The sequence below is a fragment of the Hipposideros armiger genome, unplaced genomic scaffold (assembly GCF_001890085.2).
Source record: "Hipposideros armiger isolate ML-2016 unplaced genomic scaffold, ASM189008v1 scaffold_335, whole genome shotgun sequence".
Classification (NCBI taxonomy): Eukaryota; Metazoa; Chordata; class Mammalia; order Chiroptera; family Hipposideridae; genus Hipposideros; species Hipposideros armiger.
Window position 1 is genome coordinate 1,418,254 of NW_017731685.1, and position 19,223 is coordinate 1,437,476.

At 42.0% G+C, this 19,223-nt stretch overlaps 1 protein-coding gene across 5 annotated transcripts in view; it reads right to left on the reverse strand.

Annotated features, from left to right (window-relative positions):
* Positions 1-19,223, reverse strand: part of PGM5 (phosphoglucomutase 5) — a 183,986-nt gene that overhangs the window by 11,870 nt on the left and 152,893 nt on the right. For 2 of the 5 annotated variants that reach the window (XM_019661118.1, XM_019661120.1), the window contains one exon: positions 18,496-18,630. In XM_019661118.1, coding sequence (XP_019516663.1) covers positions 18,496-18,630 — 135 coding nt within the window. Of the gene's footprint in view, positions 1-2,842; positions 2,936-5,897; positions 5,966-18,495; positions 18,631-19,223 lie in introns of those variants that run through there. The other 3 variants (XM_019661115.1, XM_019661116.1, XM_019661119.1) reach the window with 3 other exon arrangements.

The following is a 19,223-nucleotide window of genomic DNA, read 5'->3' on the forward strand; positions in this document are numbered from 1 at the left end:
TTCTCTTCCTAGACCGGACGCCTGCCACCTACACACAGGGTTGGGATTTTCTTTTTGGTATTCATTTTCCTGCCAATACTTAAAAATCAGATTTGATATGAAAATCAAATTTCATATGAAAATCCAGAGAATCTGGCAACCTCAGGTTCATATTAATAAGGCAATTAACTGGAGAAAGCTGACTGTCACCAGCGCTCCCACCGAGCTCTACCCCAGTCTAGGATTTGCTGCCTAGATGGTGGACATCTGAGTTTGCTACCACTGAACTAGCAATAATGTAGTAGAAGAAGAGAAATGACCTCAATATTAATGAGTCTACATTACACCAGGATAATTACATAGCCAGGAATCTAGGACATGCTAATTCAAATTTTCTCTTTTTGTGAAATAGAGATTCTCACTCTGAGGAGCTTGAAGGCGTGAGGGAGGGAGGTCGGGTTTGCAGGAGGAGCCCAGAACACTTTGAGGGAGTAGAGGGACTGAGAGCCTTCAAACCCCTATTTCCTGAGATTCTAATTCTCAACATGGACTGAGGTGACCACGGCTAAGACACGAACTCTAACCCAGGAACCATCGCCTCTCGGTTTGGCCTCCCAGGGATACACTGGAGCCTGGCAAAGCAGCTGTGGGAAGGAAGCCACCGAGCGGAGATGCTGAGACCCCAACCCGTTTTGGCAGCGAGAACTCCCGGCTGAGTGAAGCCCTGAGAACAGGCTCTTTCCTCTCCCACCCTGAGGAACTGTCAAGGCCTAGGCAGGGGTCTTCAGTGACCAGGTGGTGGAGGCCCAGCCCAAGGTGTAACACGGCTTTTCCAGGGGAAAAGTTAACAGTCTCTCCGAACTTCCCCAAACTGCCACCCCCACAGCCCAATCGATGGAATTGGCTACAGGTAGCATCACGGTGTTCTCCATCTCCAGTGGGTATAGCCCTCTATGAGAGCACTAGCCCTTTGGAAAGGATTTGAGAACATAAACGGGGTAGAAAGTCTGAAAGACAGACCAGATTTCCCACTACTCTGGAATTGTGGGGTTCAAGAATTGCATCTGCAAACAGTCTTAAAGGATGGGTTGGGGGTACATCAATAGTATGCAAAACTGAAATGGGCACCCTGACTACTCTAATTTATTTCTCATAGGTGAGTGCTCATCCTCATGTTTTTTGATATTTCACTGTATAGCACCCTAGATAAGACCATGGGCTCCGGGCCTAGAGTCTAGGTTCAAATACCAGGTATACAAACTAAGAAATAGTAGGTTACTCCAAATGGCAGGACCAGTTTCCTCCTTTATAAAACATGGATGGGTGAGTATGTATCACATTGGATTGTGGTGAGATCTAGATATAATACACACAAAACATGTAGCATTCTGCCTAGCCCATCTACATGTAGGCATGTGAGACATGCTAATGAATATTATTATTATTATTATTATTATTATTATTATTATTATTATTATTATTGAAGCAGGCAGCCTGGCTTGCTGGAACAGTAGGATGGAAGTGAGTGGACCAGTATTCTACCCCAACAGGCTGACCTTCGGTAGACTGAAAACAACCCTTTTGGTGTCTGCTTCCTTGCCCATAAAACGAAGTTCATATTATCTTCTTTGATGGAAGATCAGGTTAAAAAAAAGATTAAGAATATCAGGAGTGTTTTCAGTTTTTTGAATGAAAGACACCTAATGCCACTCTAATCAGAAGTACGATCTCTCTGGTCAGGGAGATGCCCAGCCTCAGGAAAGCCGGCATTCCTTTTTTGTTTATGTGCCACAGGGCTCATCTGTCCAGCCAGAGAGGCAACACAATCAGACTGCAGTTGGACAAGACATGCTGAAAACAGAAGGAACAGGTGTCACTGCACTTGCAACACATTCCTTAAGGATGTCTTAGTGTCTAAAGCAGCTAGCGAGGACTGCCACGCTGAGTGCTATAGGCAGTAGCCAAACGGGAAGCGGGCTGCCTGAGTCATGTGGGGAGGCAGTGCAGGCACTACAAAGATAGAAACGGGTCCTCTGTTCAAGGAGAGAGTCTTCCCCACAATATAAACTCTCGTGGAATTTAGGGCCGGTTAATATACATTTTATGAGTGCAAGGACCGAGAGTTTCTTCCACTTTTGGCAAAAGAACAAGTTCTTTTGTGGACTTTGCCTTTAAGACACAACTGCCATATAACCCTGAAGTATTTTAAGTATATTATTAACCTTTACCTAGTATTGAAGTAGTGCTAGGCTGCCTACCTTGGTAAAATCAAATTACCGTATTTGCCGGCGTATAAGACGATTTTTTGGCCCTGAAAAATATGCCTCCAAGTGGGGGGTCGTCTTATACGCCAGGTACACTTCAGATAGACTGCCCATAGTGCTTGCCCTGTGCCATAGTGGCCTCCCGATGCCCGCCCACTTCATTCCACATACCGTTCAGGCATCAGCAGCGCTGCTGGGTGTATGCTCGGCTGTTATGCGATTTTGCTGTTATGCGATTTTACCACACTCGCAAAATCGCACACAGCCGACCATACACCCAGTATGATAGCGCAAAATCGCGAATCGCGATTTATGTATATGTTTGATTACATACAGCCTTGTGACAGTTTTCCTGCATGTCATAAGCATTTGAATATAAATATAAATGTTGAAATCAAATCTGATATTGTTTTACCTTTTATTTGGTGTGTGGAAGGTGTGCGGAAGAGGGGGTAGTCTTATACGGCGAGTATATAACAAACTCTGTATTTTGAGTGGAAATGTTAGGGGGTCGTCTTATACGCCGGCAAATACGGTAGAACTTTCTCTGCTTCATCCCTGGGTTATTTTGAATCTCTCAGTTTGACTGTGTGAAGAAAGCAGTCTAACAATGCAGAGTTCATACGGAGGTAGGGTTTCTATGGAGATGCAAAGTGAAACTGGTTTTCTTGTTTCTCTTTTTGTTAATTGTTCTGAAAAAACAGAAACAGGTCTTTAAAGGTCTGGAGACATTGTTGTAGGTTATTTTCTGTACTTTTTGCGATTTTCCAGAAGAAGCGGGGAAGAGCAGAGGCCAGTTACCCCTGTAAGTGCTTCCCAACAGCTTGGCATTAGAGGGATTTATCTGTTCTGGAGGGAAAGTCAGGTAGAATGAGGATCCCAAAAGTTGTCAGGGCAGGAATTCTCAAATTTGAATGTGCACACAGATCACCTGGAGATCTTGTTAAAATGCAAGATCTGGTTCAGCTGGCCTGGGGTGGGGACTGAGATTCTGCATTTCTAAGAAATAACCATGTGACCCCGATGTTGCTGGTCCAAGGACCACTATTTGCGTAGCAAGTGTTTACAATGCTGATAGATGAGGGTAAAGGTGACAGAAGAAGAACTGACTCTGGGTGGTGAACACACAATGTGACATATAGATAATGTATTACAGAATTGTACACCCGAAACCTATGTAACTTTGCTAACACTTGTTACCCCAATAAACTTTAATTAAAAAAAAATGCTGATAGAAACGGTATAAATTTGATCTGCCTTTAAACCTTTTATTGGATCTTATCCATTAAAAAGACAGTGGGCATTCATAATGACTGCAAATTCTAAGCAATATTAGAATGAAATATACTGTGCTAATATGAGTTACGGTCAGCAGTTTGATTCACCAATAGAGAAATGCCCATGTGCTCAAGGCAGTGTAAAATGTACAGCTGGGAAATCTTAGTAAATCATCTACGTATCTTAGCTTTCGTTGAGCATCACACTGATCATCCTACCTGTAATTCCCAAGGCTGTAACTAAAGGCAAACAAAGAACAAAAAGCAACAATAGACCTGTTGCTTTCTAAGGCATGTGGGGCTTCCTCGGGGAGTGGGTTTGAGGATCACTGATGAAGCATCTGAAGTGCAACAATGTCTTGTGACCAACTCCTGGAAGGCCCCTTCACACCAGAATACAAGGTCAAGGCCCTCCTAGTTTTGTGCAGCTGCAGAAGTGGCACGCATTTGCTTCCCTTACATTCTAAGTATTCACCAGGGTGCTTTCACATACTTTTTTTTTCCATTTCATTGATCCATGAGTTTTCCCTTATTATTTTCCCTATCTCTTCTGATATATTGGGTTGTCGGAAAAGTCATGACATATTTTTTTCTATGTTTTTCGTTGCAAAAATGCGTCATGACTTTTCCGACAACCCAATAGTTACAGTACTGCTCATCTGAAAACCAGTTGTAAACAAGTTCTTTAAGTAGAAAAAAGAAGTGCCTTCCTACAAAATAATAATAATAATAAAAACGTGAAAAGGGAATTTGACATGTTCTGAGACATTTTCCTTTATGTTTTATTGTACTCAAAAGCCAGGGAGTTCAATCTCAGAAGACCAATTTTAGAGATTTCCAGGGATAGTTGATATTTTTCTAAAACTCTAAAATTCAGCTCTTTAGGTAAACACACATAAATACAAATGTAACTTTACCTTTTAAAAAAAGGTATCATTTAGCCAAATTCATTTTGATGTATGCTTCACTGAATGTAATCAGAAATTGTGCATAATGCTCAAAAACCTATAAGGACCAACAAATTATAGTCTTTGGGCCAAATGTAGCTCACCACCTGGTTTTTGCAGAGCCTGGGAAGTAGAAATAATGTTTATGGTTTTATTTTATTATTATTTTTTTAAAGCTGAGCCATCCTGCCACCTGTTGGCAGCTCAGCGGCAGCTCAGCGGCAGCTCAGCTCAGGCCGGGCATTGAACTGCTGTTGCTCAGAGCTCAAACTCTTGAGTGAGCTCTTAACCAACTGAGCCACTCGGTCGGCCCTGGTTTTAAATGATTGAAAAAAAAATCAGAAGAATGTTTTGTGACATGTGAAAGTTATATGAAATTCAAATTTCAGTGCCCATAAATACATTTACTAATTCATTTATGTGTTGTCTGTGGCTGCTTTGGGGCTACAATGGCACTGAGAAGTTGCAACACAGACCATATGACTAGTGTTATGGGTTGAACTGTGTCCCATGCCAAGTTTATATATTGAAGTTCTGACCCCCCAGTACCTCAGAATGTGACCTTTGGAGATAAGATCTTTACAGAGATAATCAAGTTAAAATGAGCTCATGAGGGTGGGTCCTAATCCAATATGACTGGTGTCCTTATAAGGAGAGGAAATTGGGACATAGGTACACATATTATATAAGAAAGATGATGTAAAGAGATAAAAGGAGAAGACAGCTATCTACAAACCAAAGACAGAGGCCTGGAACAGATCCTTCCCTCACAGCCCTTAGAAGGAACCCACCCTGCTGACACCTTGATCTTGGACTTTCAGGCTCCAGAACTAGGAGACAATAAATTTCTGTTGTTTGTGCCACGCAGTCTATGGTACTTTGTTACATCAGCCCTAGCAAACTAAACAAAACCTACCAGCAAAATTTCAAGTATTTACTATTTGGCTCTTTACAGAAAAAAAAAAAAAAGCTTGCTAACACCTCCTCCATGTGACTAATTGTTTTATTTAACATTTTGAAGCCAGCAAGCACATGCCTCATAATCAGCAGCAGAGACCCCAGCAATCTCCAATGAGTCTACCCCTTGCCTTACCCACACTTTAGTCTTTAAACCAGCAGTTCTCAACCTTCTAATGCCGCGACCCCTTAATACAGTTCCTCATGTTGTGGTGACCCCCAACCATAAAATTATTTTTGTTGCTACTCTATAACTGTAATTTTGCTACTGTTATGAATCGTAATGTAAATATCTTTTTGTTTTCTGATGGTCTTAGACGACCCCTGTGAAAGGGTCATTTGACCCCCAAAGGGGTCACGACCAACAGGTTGAGAACCGCTGCTTTAAACCCTTTCTCTCTGGTGCATGAGCTAAGAACTACCAGCCGATTGCACATTATCTTCAATAAAATAAGGTTATTGAACTACCCCACCTTAGTACCTCGTGCTTCAAGCTAGAGGGCAGCAAATTCGTTCCACGAGCTCCATGGATGTAAGGATTCTGAAGGATGAGAGGAGTGAGAGATAGAGAGGAGAACGGAGAGGCACAGGCTCTCAACTTTATTTTTGAAACTTTCAATACAATGTGTTATATCTAAAACACCGTGTCACAAGGGGCCTGGCACCCTATTATAAGCACAAGGTTGTGAGAGCTGCCAGTTCTCTTGGGACATCTCCTATAGATCATTGGGTCCTCAGAAAATTTAATGGGAGAAGACAAGACAGGTTGATTCCATTGTAAAACAAATTGCTTATTAGGCTGAGACTCTCTGACCTTCATGTGATCAGAAAACTTACTTACATTGCTATTAATAAAAATAATGACAAGAACAGTAATATGAATGACAACTAATACTTATTGAGCACTTTTTATGTTTCAGGTATTGTCCAAAACACTTGATATGAACTATCTCATTTAATCATTATAGTCCTATGAAATAAAAAGTATTTTTATCCCCATTTGACTGACAAAGTACTGAAGCTTACAGATGTAGTCCAAGCTTACAGAATTGAAAAAGGGCAGAACCAGGGCTCCACATCAAGGATGTAGGAATCCAAATGCCAACTTCTGAACAGTAGGACATTTGGCTTTGAAGGTATGTGACAAAAATTGTTGGTGGCTCCCCAACAATTTTATCCACCTGAAAAAGTGACCATGGCTTTGTCTTTTCCTCTCCGTGTTAAGCATGTCTTTTATTCTGATATACTGACATCTTGGGACCTTGATGCCACTGGAAGAGACTGCCCCTTCCAAGGTTAGCTAATTTCTCCAGATAGCAAATAGCTCCCCTGGGAGCACATCCTTCATAAGCAGACTAACCAATCTGAAGCCCAAACTCCAACCACCTCCTTTATTGGGCTCTCATACTCAAACCATTGTCCACCAGCCCTACTCAACCCAGAGCCAGGTATCAGACACCTAGGGAAAGATCCTATGTCCCAGAGCTGCTGAAATGATTCCAAATAGCCAATCCTTAGACTTGTTACTACTCTGCCTCACCCATTCCTTCCCAAAGAAGCCACAATAAGAGCTCTTGCGCACATCTCCCCCTTTCCTGCCTCATGCATAACTGACCCTGGTGCTTCCCTATGTGGCCCACATGGTGTGGTGTGGCCTGCCCCCACCTCCTGGGAACAGTGAGTAACAAGCTATCTTTCCAACGGCAATCTCTCTTAATTCAAGTATACTTGAGTAACAGTAAAACCTACATATTAAAACACTTTCATAGCCTTATTTACCTCTCATCCCATATCTTTAAGTTTAGAGTACACAGGCTACAGCCTACCAATCGATGCCTCAAATGATGACTTCTACTACCAAAAATGCTCATCAATGAAACAAACAAACAAAACTCTCATAAAACAAACATTTCCTAAACTTTTGTTGCTTTCCCTCCTGCCCAAGTCCTAAGCATTTTGGGACTGAAATGCTGCCGTTCTGAAGTTTGTCACACCTCCCAGCTTTTCTGGAGTCACAAACAAAGGATGGAGAGCTCCCTCACCTGCGTCTTCAATAGGGTTTCTCATTCCAGGATTAGGGTTTCTTATTCCGGGATTAGGGCATCAAATTTAAAATCAGTCAAGAGCAGGAGATTGAGCTAAAACAGCTACATGCCTCCACCATCCCCTCCCACCCCTTACCCCCGCCGGGACCCTGTGTTCTCACCGGGAAGCAGCACGATAGGTAAGGAGCCCAGGCCAGGCCTCTTCCTGGTGCTGCCTGAGTGTGTGGCCTCATCTAGAGCGTTCTTCCGAAGGTCACAGGCACTCTCCAGACTCACCATCAGTATTATTTGCCAAGATACGCTCTTATTTAGGAGCAAAGCAAATGATTTACTATCCTCCACGGAAGGGCACTGCTTCAGAGAAACCTGAGTCGCCACCAGAGGATGGCCTGGTATACCTTTCTGCTGAAAGGTATTGAAACTTGGTTGTGAGGTGCATCTGGGCTGGAACAAAGAGCGTGCTGGGAAAGTCAGATTGTGCTGGCCGCAGCTTGTCAAACCCATTCATCTGGCGAGAGAAGTTGTGGCCAATGACCCTCTGTACTTGTGTGACCAGGGCACATTCATTCATGCTCCCTTTTCAGGCTGAGTAAACAAGATCCAGCAAGACTGATCCGTGAATATAAACAGTGCCAGGTTAACCAGCAGCTCAGTAAGCGTATGCTTTGGGCAGAGACACCAAAATAATAGCACCATAAGGGGAAAACATGAAGTTTCGTTAGGTTTTCTTATATTTACCTTTAAACCTAGCTTTGTTTTTATTCTGAATTACATGTGGGGAAGTGGGGAGGGGAAATATATTTTTTTTCAGAGCTTCAGGTCTCTACACCTTAACCCCAAATTGACCCAAAGTCAGGCTCAAGGCATGACTTCTAGCTCTTCTGTTAAGGCCACTAGATTCTTGGGAGAAACTGGCACTGCCAAGATAGCCTTACAAGATTTGGAATAAGGGTCTCTCTTTTATAGACTGCTAAAAAGGAGAATTAGCGATAGGCTCTGTCTGTGGGATCCACGTGAATCGTTTACGGTGGCAGTCGGCTGTCATTAAAGCACCCACTTTCCCACTAGTCCTGGGGTATCCAGTGTGGGTGGACAGGGTGAATTCCTGCCTCAAGCCAGCCTACACTCAATACCTTGAAGGGAATTCTGACTCCAGCAGAGGTCGAGGGAAGGTCCCATTGTCTTCAAAACCCTAAACGGCCCTGGACTGTGACAGTCACTAGTCCCTGTGAAACACTTGCCAAATTTCCAGCCCAAAGGAGTTTCCCACCATTAGACGAACTATCCCAGGAATGGTTCTCAGTTCAGGAAAACCATCCATAGTAGTAGAATATGAGTCCAGACTTCAATATCTAAGTGAGGAAAAGAAAGACTGTTTGCCCTGTTTTATTTTTTCCAGGAGGTAATTCACCTAACTGAATAGAAATACAGAAAACCTATATAACTTTGCTCCTTTCTCAAATTTAATTCAGCTCCAAGTGACTGATCAGTGAAAACACAGCTGTACTAAATTCTTGTTTATGCCACTAGAGGGAAATCTAACCCACTTGACCAAAACTTGTTTCTTTTTTAAAAATAATAATCACAGAACCAAAACTTGAAGGCTGAAGAATACCCTGAGATGTTATCTTGCTCCATCCTTTCCACCCTTGCCCATATTTAAAGATTATTTTAATCTGTGTAGTCATAGAGACTTCTAGAAAAGCACAAACCAGCCATGTTAATTAGGCAGGAGGCCTCACAATTGAGAAACTGTTCTAACAGTCAATCTGAATCCCTTCCAGTTCAGTTTGAGTTTACTTATTCAAATTACATATTCATTAGTTATGCAGAACACCTGGTCATCTTTCTCTGCATTGTATTATTCCTTAAATTCCTGAAGACCTCCAGGTCACCTCTCTCTTCTGTGCAAAAACGAGCCAGTTCTTAACGTGGTCCTAGCATTTATATCCTAACTCTTTAACCACATGTTTCTTTTCTAAACTCTTTTATGTCACTCCGCCCTCCCTAATATTTCCAAGTTTCAGCAATATAGATCAAACGCTGAGGAAAAAAATAAAGTGAAGTATTTCCTCATGTTTTTCCTTGCATGTATGGCTTTTACTATATCCCTGTGCAGGATTTTTTAAAAACTAACAATATAATGTTTTTGATATATATTTATCTAGTATGATTCTAAAACCATGTATGCACATATATTTATAAATATATATATATATATATATATATATATATATGCATATGTGTACTTGTGTGTATATATAAACAGACAGAGGGTGCCAAAAAATGTATACACATTTTAAGAAAGAAAAAAAAACTATTAAAATTGGAATACTCAATATATACCAATAATAAAAGATGAATACAAGTTATGTGTATACATTTTTCTGGCACCCCGGTAAATACAATACATAATATATACACACACATATATACATATACATATACATATATATATAAATTTTCATCTTGTCATGAAAATTGAATGTCTAAGCTTTGTCTAATTTTGAATTCCATTCTGTTTCCAACTCTTCCACATCACATATTTATTTCAATTTCTAATTTTATTCTCCAAGTTTTTAACCACTCACTTGGCATCCCCTATTAACTATAAAACATAACCAGTATGTATTTAGAACATTATTCTTTTAATAGCTTTTAAAGAGCATTTCATTGCTAACTCAAATTAAGGAAGGGAAAACTGGTTGTTTTCAAAACACTCACATTTATAATTTTGGTATAATAAAAAATATATATTTGATCTTTATTCCTGGTTCCTGGTATACAGCTCCCCAAATTCTTTGAGTTTCCTGAGTGATAGGTGTGTCCTTGTTATTCACGATAAGACCCTTTCACTATACCTGCGTTTATGCTAATAAGGTGACTCTTGGCAGGCTCCCAGATATCTTCAAGATGAGGACTGTATCCAGAGGAACCAACCAGGTGATTAAAGGGTTGGAACATTCTGCACCCTCCCACCTCCCAGGAAGGGAGAGGGGCTGGAGGTAGAGTTCAATCTCTGACCAATGATTTAATCAATCATGCCTACATAATTAAACTCTATAAAAACTTCTAAGCAATAGGGTTCAGAGAGCTGAGCTGATGAACAAACACCTCAGGTGCTGAGACAGGAGAAAGCATGGAAGCTCTAAATACCCTTTCCCCATACCTTGCCCTGTGCATCTCTTCCATTTGGCGATTCCTGAGTTGTATCCTGGATAATAAAACACTAATAGTAACAAAGAGCTTTCCTGGGTTCTGTGAGCTGTTTTAGCAAATTATCAAGCTTTGGGGAGTGGATCATAGGAGCCCCTGAATTTTTAGTTGGCTGGGCAGAAATGTGGGTAACCTGGGCACACCATATACAGCTGCAGTGGGGGCAGTCTTGTGGGGCTGAGGCTTTTTAATCTATGGAGTCTGGGCTAAGTCAGGGTAGTTAGTATCAGAATTGAATTGAATTGTTGAGCACCTAATCGGTGTCCAAGAACCAGAGAATTAGGTGGTATGGGTAAAACCCTCTCAGTAAGAACACTGATCTGAAACTCCATCTGCAGCCTTGGATTTAAGCACAGGTAAGAGGAAATTCTCTCTCCTCTGGACCTCAAGCATTAGCATGGACGATACGAGTTTTGTTGTAAGACTGAGTTTAAACCTCCAATCCAGAAATTACCTGCTCAATGAGTCTGAATGGCTCCCTGACTCAGTTTCCTCACCTGCAAAAGCAGAATGGTAATTCTATTCTGGAGGCCACTGGAGTGATTCATAAGATAATGGATATATCTAAAGTATCTAGAGAGGTACCTGGCGCATTGTAGGGACCTTAAAAATGGCAACTGATTTTATTCAAACCCTTAAAAATAGGAGAAAGTCTGATGGTAGCACCAAGGTTCATACTGAGTACAGAATATTTCAGTTTCCTGGGTGATAGAATCAGTCAGAGATATTCCAAAATCATTAACTCTGAATATTTAATTCATTTGCCAGAATTGTATTGGGCATTTACAATGTGCCCAATGGTATTCTGTGTACTGGGGATACAGTGCAAAAACCTAAGTCCTAGCCTCCTGGTGCTTTCATTCTACTGGGCAAAGACAGACAATAAAACCAATAAATAAACAAGTAACTGTAGACACGAGATGGGGATACATGCTGTGCAGAAAAGTAAAGGAAGGCAAGAGAGATAAGCAGCACTTGGGTGTGAGGGCTATTTTATATTGAGACGTTGGGGGACAAGCCATGCAGCTATTGGAGGAACAAGCATTTAGGCAGAGGGAACAGCCATCGTCGGGGTCATGAGGCAGAGTGTTCTTGGCACGTTCACAGAACAATGGCCGGAATGGAGAGCAAAATCAAACAAAAGGTAGGAAGAAGAGGTCAGAGGTAGAAAGGAGGCCATTTCCAGATTTCCAATAGGGCATCTGAGACCATGATAAGTGTTCTGACTCTTTGAGTGATTGGAGGAGCCACTGGATTATTTTAACAGAACAATGAGGTTATCCAACATGTCTTTAAAAGTCATTCAGGTCGCTATGCTGAGACTAGGCATGCGCAGGGAGTGGGCAAGAGTGGAAGGAAGGAGACCAGTTAGGAGACTATGGCTTCTCTCTGCAGTAATCTGGAGGAAAGAACAGGCGCTTGGTCCTGGGTGGAAACGGTGGAAGTGGTGAGACGGGGTCAGACTCTGATTGTATTTTGAAGGTTACTTCACGTTGATGGAATTTGCTGTTGGATATGAGGTATGAGAGAAATTAAAAAAAAAAAGGAGTCAAGGATGAATCCTAGGTTTTTGGTCAAACCAACAGGAAGGCTGGAACCACCATTTACTGAGATGAAGAACTGAAAAAAGCAGAGTTTTGAGGGGTTTTCTTTTTGGTGGTGGGCGGGGTGGGTGAGGAGACTAGTGGGAGGCTGGCAGGTGTTCAATTTTGCATATGTCAAGTTGGAGATGCCCACAAGACATTCAAGTGGAGTCCACTGGGCAGCTGGAGATGTGAGTTAGAGGACAGCAGCCCATGCAGGGAAGAGCACTATAAACAGGTGTTGCCCTTTCTACAATTTTAAAGAATTCAAGGTCCTGCTACTAGGGTTTCACAGTTCATCCAACTCTTGGCTATTCATAGTTTGGCTCCAGGACCAGCAGCACAACATCAGCGGAGAACTTGTGAGAAATGCAGACTCTCTGGCCTTCCTCAGACCTGCGTCAGAATCTTTAGTTAATAAGATCCCCAGGGGATTAATATACACATTAAAGTTTAGAGGCACTTGTCTAAGTAGAATCACCTGGGAAACTCTAAAACTGCAGGCCCCACTCCAGAACCATAAAAGTAGAAATCTCTGGGAGTGGGGCCCAGGCCTGCGTATTTTTATCAAGCCCTCCAAGTCGTCCTGATGTGCCGTCTGGGTTAGAACCACTGATCTAGCTCTTCACTGCGGGCATGTTCCCTCTGTACGAGTAGGTTTATATTGCTAGTGCTCCCAGAAACCCGTCTTTAAAGAGATGTGGAAATCTATTGGGTGGTTGGAAAAGTCATGACGCATTTTTGCGACGAAAAAACATAGAAAAAATACGTCATGACTATTCCAACAACCCAACACAGTAACATAAAGGTGCGTAACTAGAGTAACCATATGTCCTGGTTTATTGGGGACGGTCTCAATTTAATTATTAGTGCCTCCTTTTACTCTCGAAGGTATACTGGTTTAGATGATCAAGTATATGTTCTTCCAACATAACACAAAATGGCTCTATACTTCATATTTCTGGATGATAAAGTCACAATAAGAACAGGTAGAGCAAAATGACAGATGGCCCTTGGTTTGACAGATGAATCCAATACAGAGGGACTTCTGGTGCTTATGTATTAGTTCTTAAAGCCTTCTAGGTACAGCTTATCTGAAATATGGAAATTCCCTCAATAGGAAGGAAGGTTGGGGAAAATCAGGCTCCTTCCGAGGTTTGGGGTGGGTGAGGTACGGTTATATTCTGCAGTTTAAGTACCAAAGTCAGGGGCTGATTGTCAGTCTGTGATTTTCCTCAGCCCTTAACAAAACTTCTCCTTCCTTTTCCTTTAGAATCTTTTATTGTTCATTAGCTACTCCACCCACAGGCTTAAAGGGACAAGGAAATAAGGTGAATAAAATGTTTTTTTAGCAGCCCTGCTAATACACTTGGTGAGAGAGAAAATGGGAACACTTGGACTGTTTCTGGTTACCTGTGAATTTAAATCCTTCTGGCTCATCCTGTTTTCCAAATTGTTACCAGCTGGTTTGAGGGCTCGCAGAAGGCCTACTGATTGCCAATAAAATTAAAGTAATCTTGTATTTTAAAACTACACAATCTTCCAGGAATAGGACTTGGAAGCTTTCCTTCCTGATTTACCAAGGACACAGAGAGGGCAAAGCAAGCACCTTCTCATGTTATCAGGGCCCTCCCCATCTCCTTCCTCCCTTCGCCACCAATTCCTAAGTGCATAAGGGATTTCCAAAAAAAATATTTTTGAATGTAGATAAGAAATTATTTCACATTAACTTAAAACAAATAGTAGAACCACTATTATACACATGAACCCAAATGGAAAAATCTGTAAGTGGGAATAGAGACTTAGTGCTATGGATTGTATCAAGTTTTCGCAGTTGCATCAGTCAGTAGGATGGTTATGAAGACTTCCACCTGGCAACCACAGTATAAATGTTTAAAACAAGTTCCATTCGCATGTGTTTAAAATGTCTGGAAAAGAAATGGCCAGTTGCAAAGTAAAACAGCCAGATGCTGATAAAGCCAGCTGAAGGGAGCACTGTAGTCCTCTTGCTAAATAACCTCAATGTAGACGGCTATTGAGTTCGGGTGGGTAAAGCATTAAAAAATACCTGTTGAATTAGAATGAGATTATCAGTGGAATCTCTGCAGATTACAGAGGCACTTTAATGGAGTGTGGGGGTGTGGGGAGAGTGGATATTTGTTCTCTGGGTTCTGGGCTGCCAATCCGAACAATAGATCAAAAGAAACAAACGAACAGAACCTGACACATAGATATAGAGGACAAACTGATGGATGCCAGATGGGAGGGGGGTTGGGGGCTGGGTGAAAAAGGTGAAGGGATTAAGAAGTACAAATGGGTAGTTACAAAATAGTCACACAGATGTAAAATACGGTATGAAGAATATATTCCATAATATTGTAATAATGATGTACAGTGTCAGGTGGGTACTAGACTTATCAGGGGGATCACTTCCTATATAAATGTCTAACCACTACGCTGTACATCTGAAACTAATACAAAATAATATTGAGTGTCAACTATAATTTTAAAAAAAGAACAAGCCAAAACGGCAGAAGAGGCTTTCTCTGTGGCTGAGAAACAACACAAGCTGGCGTTTTCCTGCCAGGCCCTGGACCAGTGATAGCACCAGCACCTCACGGAGAATGCCTTATCTTTGATCTGTGTTAGCAGTTCACCAAAGGCTTCTCCTTACAGAGTTCCTCTGATGCAGAAACCGGCGGTCCTGGAAAGCAGTGCTGTCAGGCAGCCCCCGTGGTCTGACTTCAACGTCTAGGTGTATATAGTTCATCAGTAATAGAGACAGGTGGGCCTGCTGAGAGAAGCTTCTCTCTTTCCTTAGGGGTTTCGATGTAAGGTTTTACAATCTCACTCTAAATTTTGTCTTAACTTAAATGTACTATACAATAGGGCTTAAGTTGGTGAGTCAGCGATGTACAGAATTTTGATAAGGAGTTCTATTTTAATACAAAGCTTTTAGCTAGGTCATGTGCTAAATACTGTGAGGCCCATCCCCCTAGCCAGGTCTGTTTAGGATTAGAAATGGAGGGACTATCAGCAATAAGAAGAGCAATGTCAGTGAAAGGATTCCCCAACCACTCAAAATGGCAAACGCTTTAAACCAATAGGATGGAAAAAACACAGTGATAACGACTTCAGCCATGGATTTAAGTATATAGACACTGTAGGGGAGGGGGAAATTCTCCCTTCTACCTTTCATGAGTTCTTATGGCTGGACTTACAATAAAACTGAAAAACACCAGATTAACAGGAGAAAAACCAATTTAACACATGCACACAGGAGATCATAAAAGATATTCAGAGAAATAATGAACCAGCCCAGCTTTTTACATTTTTTTTAGAGGAAAAAACCCCAAAATTCATGAGGATTTGACAGGACCAAGAAACTTAGGTTTGGATGCATATTTGTATGGAATCTAAACGAAAAGAGGGCCTGAAACAGATTAGTCAAAAAGAAAATAACAAGGTTTGTTTATACAGGCTCCTGAGCTCTAGATTCCTTAACTCTAGCAGTAAGGATGTCTCTCTCCACCCTCCTGGAGCACAGGGTGTGTGTGTGTGTGTGTGTGTGTGTGTGTGTGTGTGTGTGTGTGTGTGTGTGTGTGTGTGAGTGTGTGTGAGCTTTCACAGGGCAGATTCATTTCCTGCATTCAGGGAGACATAGGAGGGTCATGGTGCCCTTCTTACACTGGCTGCTGGTCAAGTNGTGTGTGTGTGTGAGCTTTCACAGGGCAGATTCATTTCCTGCATTCAGGGAGACATAGGAGGGTCATGGTGCCCTTCTTACACTGGCTGCTGGTCAAGTGGCTTTAATTCAAAGTAATGGGTATGTCACTGTGGAATATTTTGGAGGAGTCTTCCCTGTGCCCCGGCAATACTTAACACACAACCCTCCAGCCACAGGCCTATGGAGGTTCTCAGCTTCAAAGGAAGCCTTAATAAATAAATAAATAAATAAAGTGGTACCACTTGGCTTTTGTGGACCATCTCAGGGAGTGACTTGTAGGAGAGCAAATTCGCCACCCCAAAATATGTCTCTTTGGCATAAGGATTATTTTAGGCTGACTATTTTTAAGACACTGCAGACAAGGGAAAAGCTCTAAAAGCTAAGTAAGAGTTACCCTTTGGTAAGAGACATTTACATGTATAATGGAAATCTCCATTAGTAGGTTATCTCCCTTACTTTACTGGGGGGGGGGGGGGGGGCGGGGAATGACCTTAACTCTAGAAACTCTTATCAATGGAGAAGACAATAACTTAAATCTGTATAACAACCTTACACCTTTTTACAGGGCTTTTCCTGGTAACCTCCCTTAACTGACTCCCCACACCCAATATCTTCTTTTCTCTTTAGCTGGCAACTTTATTTAAGGTGCTGGCTTCCACCATTTCAGAGAGTTACCCAGTTTTCCTGCATCTATCCCATGTATATAGGAGGTATATGTGTTATTAAACTTTAGCTTGTTTTTCTCCTGCTGATCTGTCTCATGTCAATTTCATTATTAGACCAGCCAGAAGAACCTAGATGGGTAGAGGAAAATACTTGTATAGGATTGTTTTATTGGTTTCACTCCTGCAGTCAGTGAGGAAGGTAAATAAAAATAAGCAGGTATAACCATGGGCCATGTGCAAATAGGGAAAAGAATGTTGAGAAAAAAAATAGCCTCAAGTCAGAGTGAGTCAGAGTTGGTGAGGCCAGGAATAGCATTCCTTACCCTGGTATGCAGCTCTGGACTCTCAGGTCCTTGCTTTAATCTTGCTTGCCAACATGAGGTGTAGAAGAGAGCTTGATACAGTAAGATAGGGTAAGCCTCCAATTCTTGCATGATTTGGTACTACCTTGGGTGAAATGTACTCAGTAACAAATTGTGTTGGCAGAGTGAGGCCCATCTCTGCATGGATGACCTGTGATCCTGAGAGGGCAGGGCCAAGGATTTGATGCTGGCTTCGTGCTCTGCCCCTCCATGCTCTCAGGAACCCCAACAACAGCTCTTGGCCTCCCAGGCCGCTACAGCCCCATCTGGGGTGATTTTACTCCAGATTGACCTTCTACTGGGTTGTCGGAAAAGTCATGATGCATTTTTGCAACGAAAAACGTAGAAAAAACACGTCATGACTTTTGCGACAACCCAATAGTTATAGCATCCGGTGTAAGGAACTAGGGCACCATTTCCTCCATGCTCTTTGAGACTCTCCAAAGAAAAATACCATGAAAAAATAAACAAAACAAAACACAACACTACTGACAAAGAAGGAAAACCCTCCCTGGTATCTTTTTCCATTCAGGGAACAACCTGAAACGGCAAATCAGAACTGGACATTCTGAGCAACTTAAAATAAGAAGCAGTGAGTTTTTCTTTGCTTCTCTACTTCTCCACAAAAGAATTGCAGATGGAACCAATGTTTTCATCTCAAGGAATCATCTCATCAAAGACCCTGCTTCAAAACCCAAGTTGAAGTAAAGACCAAGGGGGCAGGCAGCCAGCAGTGCAGTGAAAGCACCCAACATTACAGTGCGTCCTTTCTGGTATTAATTAACGTTGCCTGGAGCTTTAACAAATATGGGATTGGGGAGGCTTATACTTATGCTATTTATTATTTTTCTAAGTGAGTTCTCAATTAATTCTACTGCTGACAACACGAGGGGCTTTGCCAAGCACAGGCTGACCTCCGCGCCTTGTTGGTGTCGTCCCTTAACTTTTAAATGCAGGACAGCCATCGCTCCTCTACTCATGCTGGGCTCTGCAGCCATCTGAGAGAGGGAGCCTAGAGTAGCATCTCTATTGGCACCTCAAGGTCATGGTCCAACCCAGAGTTTTCCAAACACCTGAGGACTCATAATTTACATGAGCATCGTCAAGGCTCTAAGTAGTTTGACCCATTTGACTGTAACTCAAAATTTCCTTAGCTATAGAAGGTGCCTCTTCTTGATAGCACACCAGTTAACAAACTGCAGGGCAGTCAAGAGAAGGCAAGCCATTTGGAGAAATGCTAGTCTAAACTCATTATAGATGCTAGAGAGCATTTCTTTTTCTGTTTCAAACACTGAGAGGAATGAATTAAATTTCCTTGGAGTCACTCGAAGTGTGTTCTTCAGCTGGAAGTATCAATATGGAATTTACTTTCCAGAAAGGAAAATTACCCACACTAACAGCACACTGCAGCTCTCTGCATTTGCCAGGAGCAATGAGATACACCGTGCTGGGAGCACAGCTCTGCTCTTGTACCTGTGGCTCCTGGTCATGGCCGCTGGGATCCCTCTCGAAGCTCTCTGCATACAGTCTGATGGTGGCCCGCATGCCACTGGAGGAACTGAGCCGGAAGATGAGCCGTGAAGCATCTGAGAAAATGATCCTCAGACCCTGGGACCAAGAACATTCAGAATGGATCAGTGAACAAATGAATACACAGGTAAAAATCATTAATACCTATTTTGGAGATCAGCATATTTCTATGATCTAAAGATACTCAGGGTCACGACAACTTATAATTGGCTCTGGACACTCACCCGAGCAGGACAGTGAGGTGAGCTGAGAGGCTACTTAAGGTTATCCATTTGTCTCTTTATTCTATTTCTGTTGCCTTGTGGTTAATGCTGGGGGAGGGTTAGGAGCAAAACTATGAACAGATGCTCAAGTTTCCTTGGTCTTGTGATGTGGGAATCAGAAAGAGGTGAAGGAAAGATATTTAATATCCCTGGGGCCAAAGTTAGTCTCTTATAAACCTGGATGCAATGCAGGTAGGCAATTTTTCGATTACAGTAAGACAAATGACCTGTGTTAAGGTTACCCCCACATGACGTTAGGCTTTGCTGTAAGTTCATCTTCTCTTTGTTTCTCTCCTCATTCCCAGATTCCTCTGGTAGCAAGGGAACCCTATGATGACGTGCTCTGGGCTAGAGTCTCAGCTGGGTTCTTCATCCTCTTGGCTCTCTCCTTCATTCTTTTTTTTTTTT